Raw genomic sequence first — 15,080 nt, forward strand, 5'->3', positions numbered from 1 at the left:
TGGCCAAAAAGGTGCCAGAGGGGCGTTGGCGCCTACCGAAGATGGGTGACCGCTTGTTTGGGCAGAGGTGGTGGAAGGTCACGTCGAAGAAGATTCCCAGCTTCTCTCCCAGAAGGGCCACGAAGGTCTCCATGTCAGGGATGTCCACCAGGCGGTCCGAGAAGACCCTGCCGAGGAGGAGGCCGGGGAAAAAAAGGTCTTATACAGGCAGTCCTCAACTTACGATTGTTCGTTTAGCGACCGTTCAAAGTGATCACCTCGGAGCGTTTTTCACGCTGACATCTGTGGCATTTTGGTGAGGTACCGACGTTTAGTACTGTAAGGAGCCCCAGACCGCTCCTGAGTGAAGGAGTGGAACGTCTTGCCATTTGAACTGAGGTAACGGAACGTGAGGCAACAGGCAGTTGGAACAGAGTTCTTTTCGGGTAGGGAGGGGGAGTAGAACTCCTTAATGTCAGAGGCTGTTAATTACTGTGTAATAAATACTCATGATCTGATGGTCATTTCAAAAAATCCTTTCTTAGTGAGCACCTAGAAGCCAAGAGGAACATATGTGCCAAATTTCACGTGTGTAAGCTTTACGGTTTCGGAGATTTCGTGATGATGCGTGAGTGGTATTTGGCTTTTTTATATATATAGACTAGCTGGATATCCATGCACCGCTACGAAACGAAGTGAGTAGTTACGATCGGCCTCTCCTCTTTCCTTTTCTCCCTCAGGCTTGCCCCATAGAAGCCTCTCCTATCCTCTCCCCTTCTCTCCTTCAGGCTTGCCCCACAGAGGCCTCTCCTATCTGATCCCCTTCTCTCCCTCAGTCTAACTCCTTAGCATCAGAGCGTTTTTCAGGTGGGGAGGGGGAGTAGAATGTCTAAACTCCCAGCCCACAGGCAGGATGAGTCATGCACTGTCCACGCCCACACCCAAGTGGCGGTTGGAATAGAATTCTTTTCTGGTGGGGAGGGGGAGTAGAACGTCTAACTCCTTAGCATCAGAGCGTGTTAATAATAATATAATACAATACAATAACAGAGTTGGAAGGGACCTTGGAGGTCTTCTAGTCCAACCCCCTCCTAGGCAGGAAACCCTATACCGTTTCAGACAAATGGCTATCCAACATCTTCTTAAAGACTTAAAGATATAAGAAATACTCATGATCTGATACAGGTTAATAGATGGACGTGCATAATTTAAAACTAGTTAAACTTAGTGAAATTTACTGGCAATAGATATAGTCAAATAAATAATTGATAATGATAATAATATATACATATGTATTGTTACGATAAGTAATAATTGGATATGAATATTTGAATGGTAGCCGTGAAAGGAAGATTAGAAATCTTTTTGGTTATATATAAAGGCTAATAAAAAAGAACTAAGTTAAATTTAGTTAAATTTTGATTATTGGGGGGGGAAATGTTATGATACAGGATACCGTTAAATAAAGGAGGGATAATGATACAAAGGAAAATATATATGGATGGGTAAAACATAAGGAAACGGGATGTAAATTGTAAACAGTGATTTGGTAAGGAGGATTAGAAAACTTTGTTATTAAATATTATGGATGTTTAGCAAGAATAGGACATAAGGATTCAGTGTTATTGGAGGATTTTAGAAATAGCAAATGAAATGCCAGTATGTGGTTATGTTTTAAATCTTGGTATATTTTATGATGAAGGACGTTTAAACAATTGTAGTTAAATGAAAACGGAGGTATGATGATGGTAACATGTATAAATATCCAAGTTAAAATACTTGGAGTGAATATGAATTACGCTTGATGACTGTGGAAGAGATGCACAAAAGCCTTTTTGTAACCAACTGATTCACTTTCTACAGGATGTAAAGAAGGAGGATTCTTTGTGTTGTGTTTGTTTTGAAAATTAAACATTTTAAAAAAAAAATCTCTCTGACTTTCTGGAGAATGAATTCCCGGAGGAGCAAGTGAAGGCCATCAAACTCCCGGCGGGACCATTGTACCAACTTGAAGCGCCCCAGAATGGCCTGGGCGAATATCTCTTCGACCAGCTCACCTTAAGCGAGAGCAGCTAAACTTTGTCCCGTTGGATTTATGCTGTTTGTCTTGGCAGGGAAAAATAAAATAAAAATATGTTTGGCATTGTGGAAAGAAAAAAGAAAAAAAAAGAGAAATACTCATGATCTGATGGTCAAACTAACCAAGGAGAGAAGCAACTTAGAACCGACAGTGAGAACAATGAATCAGTGGAACAGAATTTGCCTCCAGAAGTTGTGAATGCCCCAACAGTTTGAAGTCTTTAAGAAGATGTTGGATAGCCATTTGTCTGAAATGGTATAGGGTTTCCTGCCTAGGCAGGGGGTTGGACTAGAAGACCTCCAAGGTCCCTTCCGACCCTGCTATTGTATTGTATTGTATTTCGAAAAATCCTTTCTTAGCAAGCACCTAGAAGCCAAGAGGAACATACGTGCCAAGTTTCACGCGTGTAGGCTTTGTGGTTCTGGAGATTTCGTGATGACGCGTGAGTGGTATTTCGCTTTTATGTATATAAATATCCCACGCGAGATTTTTTTTATTTTTTCCTGGTCGCCAAACCACTCGCTCTGGCGCCCCCTGCTGGCCGCAGCCGTGACACACACCCGCACACATTCACCCAGCAGCCTCTCGCAAAGCCATCGCCAGCCCAGCAGGGGGCGCCGGGGAGGATGGGCTTGGGAGAAGGAGGAAGACAAGAGAGCCGCTACTACCTGAAGCATTCGTGGATCCAGAGACGGGTCAAACTGGCTTTGGTATCGTGGAAGTCCTTGTGCGCCCTCAACATGCCTTGAAAGACCTGGAGGAGGAGAAGAGGGGGAACCAAGGGACCACCTTTGAGAGGCGGGACAGCCACACAATCTCGAACACAAGACCCACACACACACACCCCCAACGGTCACTAGACGCCAAGGGAGAAGGGGCCATCTCTTGGCCTCCAACCAGGCCTGGGGTGGGGCTTCTGTGGGCAGAGAGGCCTTTTCCTGATCCCGGTGCCCCCTTGGTCAGGGGTCCTTTAAGATGCTTTTCCACACAGGAGGGCCAAGGTGGTGGAGGAGGAGGAGGGCGGAGTGGTTCGAGGTACTCAAATATCTGAGCTGGGTGGTTTTCTTGCAGACGTTTCATGACCCAGCTAGATAATGTCATCAGTGCTAGAAGGGAGTGGGGTTTGAAGAGAGGAGGAGGAGGAGGAGGGGGAGGAGGAGGAGGAGGAGGAGGAGGGGGAGGAGGAGGAGGGGGAGGGGGAGGAGGAGGAGGGGGAGGAGGAGGAGGACGACTGTGGGGTCCTGGGTGGTTTTCTTGCAGACGTTTTATGACCCATCTAGCTAACATCATCAGCGCTAGAAAGGAGTGGGGTTTGTGAAGAGATGAGGAGGAGGAGGAGGAGATAAGGGGAGAGAGGGAGGAGGATGAGGAGGACTGTGGGGTCCTTGGTGCTCTCTGAGCTTGGTTATTTTATGCAGACGTTTCACGACCAAACTAGGGAACATCCTCAGTGCTAGAAGGGGTGGAAGTGCGATGATGATCACCAGTGCTGATGCTGTTACTCAGTCGGGTCATGAAATGTCTGCAAGAAAGCAGCCAAACTCAGAGAGCACCCAGAAGCCCACAATCTTCCTCCTCCTCCTCCCTTCTAGCACGGATGACATTACCTAGTTGGGTCCTGAAATGTCTGCAAGAAACCCGCCAGGCTCAGAGACCCCCCGAGGACCCCCCCACCTCCCAGTTCAAAACCCTGAGCTCTCAATATTCTCCCCCCCCCCACCAGCAGCCCCAGGAAAGCTTTTTTCTTTTCTTTCTTTCTGAGCCAGCCTCGCGTTCTCTTTTTCTTCGTTCTCTCCGTTTGTGAGGAATGACGGGGGAAGAATGCAGCCGAGGCTGACTGGAGTAAAATACACCTGGCCCGATTTAATTGGATTATCTAAGAACCTGGAACTGGCTGGGAGCTGCCCGGAATTAATCAGTTGAAAGCAGGGGAAGTAAACATCCCTCTTTTGCTCCCTTCTTCTTTTCTTTCTTTCTCTCTCTCTCTCTTTTCTTCCTTCCTTCTCTCTCTCCCCCTCTATTTCTTTTTCTCCTTTTTCTCTTTCTTTCTCTCTTCTTCCTTCCTTTCTTTCTTTCCCTCTCTCCCCCTTCCCTTTCTTTCCCTCTCTGCCTCTTTCTTTCTTTCTTTCTTTTTCTCCTCCCTCCCTTCTTTTTCTTTCTTTCTTTGTTTCTCTCCTCCCTTTCCCTTTCCCTTTCTCTCCCTCCCTTTTTTCTTCCTTCCTTCCTTTCTTTATCTCTTTCTTTCCTTTTTTTCTCTTCCCTTCCTTCCTTCTTTCTTTTTCTTTCCTTCCTTCCTTCCCCTTTCTTTCACCCCCCTCTATTTCTTTCTTTCTTTCTCTTTCTTTCTCCCTTCTCCTTCCTTCCTTTCTTTAGTTCCTTCCTTTTCTCTTTCTCTCTCCTTCCATCCTTTCATTTCTTTCTGTCTCTCTCTCCCACTCCTTCTTTCCTCCTTTCTTTCCCTCTCTGTCCACCCTCTTTCTCTCTCCTTTTTTTTCTCTACCCTCTTTCTTTCTTTTTTTATTTCCTTCCTTCCTCCCTTTTCTTTCTTTTTTCTCTCTCTTTCCTTCCTTTCCTTCTTTCTCTCTCTCCTTTTCCTCTTCCTTCCTTTTTTCTTTCTTCCCTTCCTTCTTTTTGTTTCTCTCTCCTTCCCTCCTTTCCTTCTTTCTTTCTTTCCTTCCCTCCTTCCTTTTTCTTTCTTTCTCTCTCCTTCCTTCCTCTCTTCCTTTCTCTTTCTTTTCTTTCTTTCTCTCTCCATTTCTTTTCTTTCTTTCTATCTATCTCTCTCTTTTCTTCTTTCTTTCTTTCTTTCTTTCTTTCTTTCTTTCTTTCTTTCTTTCTTTCTTTCTTTCTTTCTCTTTCTTTCTTGTCGTCAACTTTTCAATTAAACTGCTCTTCCCGGAGGGAGCATTCGCAGCCCTTCCTTTGTTTGCAGAAAAAAACCCTGCCTCTTTCCCTGATCTGCCTCCCATGGCATCAACTCTTTACAGTTCAAGGTGTCATTTGAGTGATCAAATAAAAACACCCCCCCCCCTTTTTTTTAAAAAAATAACAAAGCCGAAGATCTAAATAAGGACAATAAGAAAATGCAATCATAACGGGATCATAATAACAATAATGTTGTGGTGGTTTGGAGAAGCCCCACTCTTATACTTTGGGGGCGGGGGAACGAGACCCCCCTCAATCTCTGGCCATGCCCTGCCCCCCTCAACCGGCTGAAAAGGCAGGCAGGCTGGCACCGCAGCCCAGCTCAGAGGCATCCAGGCTGCGTTTGATGTGCGGGAGAAGAGCTTCGGGGCTTAAAAACCTAGGATAAACATTCGGTGGCATTTGATGTCTCCGAAGCTGCAGTGCCCATTTGATGTGCGCACCGCATCTCTGCCCTGCTTGGAATCCTAATGCTCGCAGCCTCTGGGCATCCGGGGAGGTGGCGCAGGAAAACCTTAACCCTTGGAAAAACGGTCTGGCTCGCGCTAACAGGCCTGGGTGGCCGCTCGGGGGCCCCCGTGAGGACAGTCACGGACGATGGGCCCCCTTCCTGGTGATAGGAGAGAAGCGGAAGGAGGGGGGAGGAATTCCCTGGGATTTGAGGAGGGGGGGGGTGGATGTTGGGAAGACCTTGGGTGGGTAGAGAAAAACCTTCCCTAATTCCAAGCTTTGAGGAGCTAAAAGGAAGACTTGCTTCCTTGCCCAAGGCAGAACTGGCTGGCAACCCATGTGGGGGAGCCCGCCCGCCCCTCCGCGCGGGTCGGCTGGCATCGCTTCAGTGAAGGCCTTCTCCCTTTGCCAAGGGCGATGCGATGCCTGAGAAAGGAACTTTGACAGCGGCACAATTCGGGTCTCCAGGACACCACGCCCCCATCAACTGGGGAGGGGCACTGGGGGACCCTTCTTTTTTGGGGGGTTGTTTAATGACCCCGTAATCCCTTGCGGGGTGGAGTCTGGGCAACTGAATGGAGCTGAAAGTGTTTATTGGCCGGATGCCCTTCCTTGTCGCCAACGAGGAGTTTCGTTTGGCAGATATATTCTCATTGTGCCCAGAGAGAGAAATATCGGCCTCTACCTAGGATCGAACTCACAGCCTCCTGATTGGGAGGCGAGAGCTCCGCCTCTAGGCCACCACACCACTCTCCAAATACGTTTAGTCATCATCTTCTTTTAACGACCTTATAATCCCTTGCGGGGGTGGAATCTGGGCAACTGAATGGAGCTGAGTGATTTACTGGCCAGATGCCTTTCCCTGTTGCCAATGCGGAGTTATGTTCGGCAGATATATTTTCATTATGCCCAGACAGAGAGAAATAGCGGCCTCTACCTAGGATCGAACTCACAGCCTCCTCATTGGGAGGCGAGAGCTCCGCTTCTAGGCCACCACACCATTCTCCAACTACATTTAGTCATCTTCTTCTTTTAACGATGCCATAATCCCTTGCGGGGGAGGAATCTGGGCAACTGAATGGAGCTGAGTGATTTACTGGCCCGATGCCCTTCCCTGTTGCCAATGCGGAGTTATGTTCGGCAGATATATTTTCATTATGCCCAGACAGAGAGAAATAGCGGCCTCTACCTAGGATCGAACTCACAGCCTCCTGATTGGAAGGCGAGAGCTCCGCCTCTAGGCCACCGCAACCACTCCTAATGGGGGACCCTTCTTTCTACCTTGGAAATGTCCCGGAGGTTGAAGAGGTAGTGGATTTTGGCCGGTGTGGGTAGGAACCGTTGGACCACGCTGTTGTAGAGCTCCACCGTGGCCTCGGTGATGACGTTCCCGATGGGTTTGACGGCCTCCTCAAAGTTTTGCAACTTCTGGTTGATCATGGTGCCGAAGATGCGACGGATTTGGGAATCCTGTCCACGGGGAGAAAATCAGGAAGGTGGCAGAGCAATGGGACACTCTCCCCACCCTACGTGGGTCTGATTGAAGCCTCCAGCTGCAGGAGATGTCTTTCTGGAAGTTCTCTGCACGCTAGATGGCCTTCAAGGCGTGCAAGGCGTAGATTGGTTCTGATCTTGAGGTGACAATCAAACACAACTGGGCCCTTGGAGTTTAAGCCCGGGGACCCCGTGATTTTTAGGGGGTCCCAACATTTGAGGGAGGAGCCCCCCCCCACCCCCCCGGTGCAAACCCTGGGCCAAAAACGTGAGTCAAAGCCAACGTTTAAAGGAGCCCATTGAAAACTTGGATCAAGCCTTAAGACCTGTGGACTTCAACTCCCAGAATTCCCCAGCCAGCCATGTAGGGTCACTTTCTTAATAGATGGTGGGTTTGCAGTAAACATAATATATCTTGACTTCAGCAAAGTTTAAAAAAAAGAGCTGGCTGGGGAATTCTGGGAGTTGAAGTCCACAAGTCTTAAATCAGGAGTGTCCGACCTTGGCAACTTTAAGACTTGTGGACTTCAACACCCAGAATTCTCCAGCCAGCCACGTAGGGTAACTTTCTTAATAGACGGTGGGTATGCAGTAAGCGTAATATGTCTTGACTTCAGCAAAGTGGGGAAAAAGAGCTGGCTGGAGAATTCTGGAAGTCTACAAGTCTTAATTGCGGGGTCTCCAACTTTAAGACTCGTAGACTTCAACTCCCAGAATTCCCCGGCCAGCTCTTTTCTTCACTTTGCTGAAGTCAAGATATATCACGCTTACTACATACCCACCAACTATTAAGAAATGGCTGGCTGGGGAATTCTGGGAGTTGAAATCCACCCCTCTTAAAGTGGGCACGCTTAAGAAATCCCAAATTATATTCCACAACCGATCCAACATTCCAAAGCAACAGGAAAGTCCTCCTAGGTGTAAGGGATGTGAACATGGGAGTCCATCTTACATGGAGCTTTCAGGGGTACAGAAGCAGGTGGAGAAACCATGGTGAACTTCCTGCATTGGGCCCCAGTCCCCCCCCCTTTTGAAGCTGTGCCTTGCCAGCAAGGCCAATCAAAACCTCTCCCCATCCTCTTCCCATCATCCCCGTCCTGCCCTCCGCCGAAGAGACGGTGGCCCATTGTTAGAACCGGGTGGGCCACCTCTGCAGGAGTTGGTGACAGAGAGGATCAGGAAGGGTTAAGGAGGAGGTCTCTCTCTCTCTCTCTCTCTCTCTCTCTCTCCTTTGATGGCCAGGTTAAGCCCCCCCCCGCGCCCCCCCCCTCCTTGGCTCAGCTGCCAACCAGTCCTTACGGTTGGGAAGGTCATATTGATGAGATTGAAACGGCTCTGCAAACGGCTGGAGATCACCGTACGGCCGCCTCCGGGAGGTCCCATAGCCGCCATCAGGAACATGTCCTGCGGGGGGGGGGGGACAGAGAGATGCCCCCCGGATCAAAACCAGGGAAGGAAAAAAGGACCCCATCAAGCCACCTTGCCCACAACCTGCAAAGGGTTTAGCCGCCTCCGTGCCAAACCCGGGCACACGACAAAGCCGGTGGCATACCAAGAGGGGAACATAATCGCTGGCACGGCGTGTGCCCCCTGCCCCTCCCTTGGGGGCCTGTGCCACACTGGCCCCCTCCCCTTCTCCACCACTGACTGAAATCCAGAGACACGACTGCCTCTTAAAGAACAATTATTCCGGGCACAAGTGTCTTTCATTGCCAGCTGCCGAGTTTTCAAACAACCCTGGGGGTCTAAAGAGACAATGCCGAGTTCGGTGCGTGACCGCATTTAATGCACCGGAGAGACGCCTTTTCAAAACAATCGGCCCTGGCAGGCAGGCAGGCGGGTGGGCAGGTGGGAATCGGGGTCTAGGGGGGGAACCACAGGTGGGTGAGGCCCAGTGGTTGGTTTCACATCATTTTACCACCGGTTCGCCGCGAACTAAAAATGCGAGTGAAACGTGGCTAAATAGGACGGCATAGCACCCACCCGCAGGTTGCCACAACGGGTACATTTGAACCGATACGAACCGGCTGAATACCACATCCCAGTTCTCACCTTGATGTGTTTGATGGTCTGCTTGGTCCGGTCGTACCAGAAGCCGTAGTCCAGCCATAGCCGGAGGAGCTCCAGCGGGGGCTGAGATCCGAACGTGTCTTTGGCCGGCATGTTGAGGTCGTCCATGAAGGTGATCATGCTTTTCCCTCCCATGGGCACGTAGACGCCCTTGGTGCGCTTCTCCACGCGGCTCTCGATGATGCCCTGGACGTTGTTGGAGGTGGTCTGTGGGACGGGAAAGGGAAGGGACGCCCCTTAACAGAAAGGGGAGAGCCAAAGAACCAGGCCCGGAGTTGGGGAAACAACGTTTATAGCAATAGCCCTTCAGACTTATATACCGCTTCACAGGGCTTTTCCAGCCCTCTCTGTGCAGTTTAAAGAGTCAGCCTCTTGTCCCCCCAACAATCTGGGTTTTACCCACCTCGGAAGGACGGAAGGCTGAGTCAAGCTGGAGCCAGTCAGGATCGAACTCCTGGCAGTGGGCAGAGTCAGCATGCAATAGTGCATTTTAACCACCATGGCTTTTCCTTCCTTCCTTCCTTCCTTCCTTCCTTCCTTCCTTCCTTCCTTCCTTCCTTCCTATCTCTCCTTCCTCTTCCTTCTTTTTTTCCCTTCCTTCCTATTTCTCCTTCTTTCCCTTCCTTCTTGCCTTTTTGTCTTCCTTCTCTTCCTTCTTCCCTCCCTTTTCATACCTTCCTTCCTTTCTTCCTTCTTCCCTTTTTCTCTTCCTCCCCTCCCCTCCTTCCTTTACAGCCCTCTCTGAGCGGTTTACAGAGTCAGCCTCTTGCCCTCCAACAATCTGGGTCCTCAATTTACCGACCGCAGAAGGACGGAAGGCTGAGGCAACCTGGAGCCAGTTAGGATCGAACTCCTGGCAGTGGGCAGTCAGCGTGCAATAGTGCATTTAAACCACTGTGCACCACAGCTTTTCCTTCCTTCTCCCTTCCCTTCCCTTCCTTCCTGTCTCTCCTTCCTTCCCTTCTTCCTTCTTGCCTTTTTCTTCCTTCATTCCCTTCCTTTTTCTTCCTTCCCTTCCTTCTTCCCTCCCTTTTCCTTCCTTTCCCCCTTTCTTCTTTCTTGCCTTTTTCTCTTCATTCCCTTCCTTCTTCCCTCCCTTTTCCTTCCTTCCCTTCTTCTTTCTTGCTTTTTTCTCTTCCTTCCCTCCCTCCTTCCTTCACAGCCCCCTCTAAGAGGTTTACAGAGTCAACTTCTTGCCCCCCACAATCTGGGTCCTCGTTTTACCGACCTCGGAAGGACAAAAGACCGAGTCAACCTTGAACTGGTCAGGATCGAACTGCTGAACTTCAGTCAGCCGAAGTAGCCTGCAGGACTGCATTCTAACCACTGTGCCATCCCTGACGGCTATAATAAGAGTCCCAAATTTCCGCTAGGGATTCATTAAGTGAGTTGTGATTTAAGGAGAGATCGGGTAGCCGTTTGTCTGAAGCGGTCTAGGCTCTCCTGCTCGAGCAGGGGGTTGGGATAGATGACCTCTTAAGTTCCTCCCGACTAGGGGAGACACCATAGCAATGTTCCTGTGTTTGAAGGGCTCCCCCCAAAGAAGAAGGGGTCCACCTATTCTCCAAAGCCACTGAAGGCAGGACAAGAAGGAATGGATGGAAACTAATCAAGGAGAGAAGCAACCTGGAACTAAGGAATTTCTTGACAGTGAGGACAACTAACCAGTGGAACCGCTTGCCACTGGAAGTTGTGGGAGCTCCATCACAGGTTTTTAAAAAGAGATTGGACAGCCATTTAGAGTAGAATAGGGCTGGAAGGGACCTTGGAGGCCATCTAGTCCAACCCCCTGCTCGAGCAGGAGACCCTGTACCATTCCAGACTCCGAGAGGAGCGATTAAACGATCTGTCGTTTCCCAGGAATCTTAAAAGTTCATCTTTTGGGAGAATAAGCCAATTAAAATAATTTAGGATAGTCAATTAGTCGTCTTGCAATAAAAGTTACAATTGAGGAGAGAGCAATTAGCACAGCAATTAGCACAGCCAGTTCAAATCGAACTGAGTCTTAAAAAGGGGGGGGGACACTCCTCAGAGGCGATGACATCACTTTGGTAGACTCGGTTCTATTGGTTACTGGCTGAGTTAACCCATGCATGACCGCTGTCTCCGCCAACTTTGGAGAATAACAGAGTTGGAAGGATACCTTGGAGGTCATCTAGTCCAACCCCCTGCTCGAGCAGGAGACCCTATACACCACCTCCGCCCGGTCCATTCGCTCGAAACCATATAGGGTTTCCCTTCCAACTCTTGTTCTTCCGACCTGCGATTTCTGTTGAGGCCTCCCTCTTGTCCTTCGACCAAGGGCGCAGGTGGGCCCTTACCTGGGCGGACATGTTGATGACCAGGATGGCCCACTTGATGCTGTCCAGGGACTGAAGCACCCCCTGGGCAATGGAGGTCTTCCCCGTGCCCACCATGCCAACCAGCAGCACTGGCTGTTGGTTGGCGATCAGGGCGTTGACGAGATAGTTGTAGCGCATGGTGTCCACCGTCGGCACGATGATCTTGTAGAAGGGGATGCTGGGGAGAGAAGCGGAGGGGTCGGCTCGGGAGGCGTGCCTGAGATGCGCCTGCCCCAACCTGTGGGTGTGGTGCCTTCCAAGGAAGCTCTCGTGGCTGTGCCGAAAACCCTTGCTGAGAGGCATTAAGATATCCAACACGAGACACAATTCCCACGGTTGTCATCCCCGCTGCAAGCTGAAAGCTCGGAAGGCAGCCACTGTTCTCGATGCTGTCCGTCCCTTGTCCGGCGTGGTGCGCAGTCGGGCGGCTGCCCATGGCTTCTCAGGGACGGCATCCTTCGGTAATTCCAGGCCGCTGATCGGATTACGGGTGAGAGAGAGTGTCTGTGTGTGTGTGTATGCGTGTGCGTAAATGGATGCGAGCCGCCGGCTTAAATCAGGGCTGGCAGCCGTGAGGGATGGCGGGGGGAAGACGGCGGCTGTGACGTTGTGTGTGGTTGTGCGGAGGCAGGAAATTGGAGAGTTGAGATGCCAAGCTGGCACAAAGAGCAGTGGTGGGTTTCAGCCGGTACGGCTCGGTACAGATGTACCAGTAGTAGCCTGGAGCAGCTGACAGTGTACCGGCTCGTTTGACCCACTGCCCGCCCGCGTTTTGAAAGCAACCAGCCAATTGCGCACATGCAGTTGGGTGTCGCAGGGGCGGCAGAGTGCGCACGAAAGGATGCGTGGACCCGTGACCACCGTACCGGTAGCGACGGGGAGAGTAACCCACCACTGACGAAGAGGTTAGCTCAGCCATAGAGACCATGCCTTCACCGCCCCCTCTAGTCCTCAACTTACGACCGCAATTTAGCCGAACTTTTCCATTGCTAAGCGAGACAGTTGTTATGCCGAGTTTTGACCCAGAGCATTGGCTAACTGAATTTTGCCACGTTTTACGACCTTTCCTGACACAGTTGTTAAAGGAAATCAACAGCAGTTGTTTAAGAGAGTCACGTGGTTGTTAAGTGAATCTGGCTTCTCCACTGACCGGCCGAAGGTTGCAAAAGGGGATCACGTGACCTCGGGATGCTGCGACGGTCATAAATATGAGTCAGTTGCCAAGGGTCCGAATTTTGATCATGTGACCGCGGGGAGGTTGCAACGGTCGTCAGTGTGACAAATGGTTCTAAGTCACTTTTTTCAGTGGCGTTGCAACTTTGGTCACTAAACAAACGGTCGTAAGGCGAGGACCACCTGCACTGTTAGGACACCAGTGAGGAGGGAAGGACCTCCAATGACCACCGTTGAAGGCAATCCTACCCAATTTCCTTTATTATGGATCAACCCAGGGTTGTCTCCTGACCAACATCCTGTTTCCTGGACCTCTCATGGGGAGACGTACGAACCACAGCCCTGTTACGTCCTCTTCCTCCTTTCTAGCCCCCATCCGGCAATTTCCACCATGCCAGGACCACCGCTCGGATTCCCACCCGTGGAGAAACAGGCCCACCTTCCGTCCATCCAGAACTTCTAGCCTTCAAACTTCCCAGGACATGCATCGGCAACCTGCAACCCCTGAGCCACATGTGGCTCTGGAGCCACATGTGGCTCTTTCATCCCTCTGCTGCGGCTCCCTGTCGCCGATCAGTTTCACAGTGGATAGGGCTTTCGGTTAGGACAGGTAGCGGAAAAAGAACACCGCACTAGGCGGAGACTCTACGGTGGGAGAACCAGACTTCCTGTCGGCTCTAGAATTTAACAGGGGGGGTAGAGGAGGGGGCTTCCGGGGAGGACATTTGTGGCTCTTTGAGTGTTTAAGGTTGCCGACCCCTGACCCACGGATCCGGGTGTCGGGAAGGGAGGCCATCCTCCCTGAAGGCCATTCGTCCACGTTCTTAAGATGTTGGCCAACGGGCCAGAGGGTTACTCACTTGGGAGGGTATCTCCACATCTTGGGAAGGTTGTCCTCAAAAGCAACCCACTGCTTCCTCTTGGGGTCCACATAATACTCGTAGACGGTGTCCTGAGGAGGAGAGCAAGCAAGGAGTAGGTGAGGTGGATCTTCTCAATGTCGGCTTTTCCTACCCAACGCAGGAGATCCCGGAAAGCCAAGCGAATCCGAGCGACCTTGTTAGGGAAGGATCCCTCGATTTCCCGCAGGAAGTTGTCGATCTTCTTCCGGCCTTCCTCGTCTACGGCGGCGCACAGCGACCAGATCATGCTGAAGACGAAGTACATCTCCACCAAGGTGGAGTAGTTCTCCACGTCAGTGAGATTCAGCTGGAAGAAACGGGGAGATCTTCACTCAAGCCACCAAGGGCCACCAGCATCTCCCTCACCAGAGATGTGGGGCAGAGACAGACAGAGAAGGGGGCATGGAAGGTCTGTTGGAGCACAGGTAGTCCTTCACTTACATTTACTTACATTTAGTTCATCTTCTTTTAACGACCCCATAATCCCTTGCGAGGTGGAGTCTGGGCAACTGAATGGAACTAGCAGAGTGTTTTACTGGCTGGATGCCCTTCCCTGTTGCCAACGAGGAGTTTTGTTCGGCAGATATATTCTCATTGTTCCCAAAGAGAGAAATCCCCTCACAATCAGGAGGCTGTGGGTTCGATCCTAGGTAGAGGCTGATATTTCTCTCTCTGGGCATGATGAGAATATATCTGCCGAATAGAACTCCGCATTGGCAACAGGGAAGGGCATCCGGCCAGTAAAACACTCAGCTCTCCATTCAGTTGCCCCGATTCTACCGCGCAAGGGATTATGTGGTCATTAAAAGAAGATGAGGACTAAATAACTGTTGTAAGTCAAAGATTACCTGTATTAGAAGGACCCCAGGGCAGATGGGAAGGGGTGTGTGGGTCCCTTGCCAAACGCTTACCCCTTCCTCGGCCAAAGATGTGAAGAGTTTGCAGAGAGCCACGATCCCACTGTATTCTGCGATGGGAACCAATTCCTGACAATTCTCCTTCTTGAAGTTCAGGATCTTGTTGGTGAATTTGTCGAACATCCGCTGCAAAGTTTCCGTTTCCACCTGCGAAAGGGAGAGAGGGGGGGGCAGGTGCGTGGAAGGTGGACAACTCGCTGCGGCCAATGAAATGATCAATGCATAAGAATGACAAATGTAAAGAAGAACAACCATTATGTGAATGTATATTTAAAATGGTACGTCAGAGAACAAAAAATGAAAAAAAAAATCCATTCAACCTTGCAGGCAGGGCTGGCTGGGGAATTCTGGGAGTTGAAGTCCACCCGTCTTAAAGTCGGTGAGAAACACCGGGTTAAGTCCCCCATCCTAAGCCCAATTCCTGCCCCTCCGCTACCTTCGGACGCTTCTCGATCCAGGAGTGGACGTACGGCTTCCAGCCCAGGTCGCTGTAGTCGGTGTAAACCATCCCACATCGGGAGACGGTGGCCGGAGAGGCGACCGCCAGATTCTCCACTTCAAACAACAGCGAAACCTGCGGAGGACATCCCATCAGAGGCGGCGGGAGAGCCCAGCTTGGCTGCCCCAAAGGAAAGTGGAGAGAGGAGGGGAACAGACGAGCAATGTATGAACAAGGTAGAAATGGGAAAAAAAATAAAAATGGAATGTGCCGAGATGGATAAGCTCACGAAAGAATTAAAAGAGAAAG

General features: G+C 50.4%; 1 protein-coding gene across 1 annotated transcript in view; it reads right to left on the minus strand.

The window, feature by feature from the left end:
* DNAH2 (dynein axonemal heavy chain 2) overlaps window positions 1–15,080 on the minus strand; it is a gene marked incomplete at its 5' end in the record, with an annotated part of 134,042 nt that overhangs the window by 43,690 nt on the left and 75,272 nt on the right. The window contains 10 exons of the mRNA XM_081969514.1: window positions 37–167; window positions 2,728–2,813; window positions 6,716–6,904; window positions 8,228–8,332; window positions 8,981–9,205; window positions 11,320–11,518; window positions 13,374–13,465; window positions 13,570–13,722; window positions 14,327–14,479; window positions 14,769–14,906. Of these exons, the coding sequence (XP_081825640.1) occupies window positions 37–167; window positions 2,728–2,813; window positions 6,716–6,904; window positions 8,228–8,332; window positions 8,981–9,205; window positions 11,320–11,518; window positions 13,374–13,465; window positions 13,570–13,722; window positions 14,327–14,479; window positions 14,769–14,906 (1,471 nt within the window). The remainder of the gene's footprint in view (window positions 1–36; window positions 168–2,727; window positions 2,814–6,715; window positions 6,905–8,227; window positions 8,333–8,980; window positions 9,206–11,319; window positions 11,519–13,373; window positions 13,466–13,569; window positions 13,723–14,326; window positions 14,480–14,768; window positions 14,907–15,080) is intronic.

This window comes from Natrix helvetica, assembly GCF_964273705.1.
Source record: "Natrix helvetica genome assembly, chromosome: W".
Classification (NCBI taxonomy): Eukaryota; Metazoa; Chordata; class Lepidosauria; order Squamata; family Natricidae; genus Natrix; species Natrix helvetica.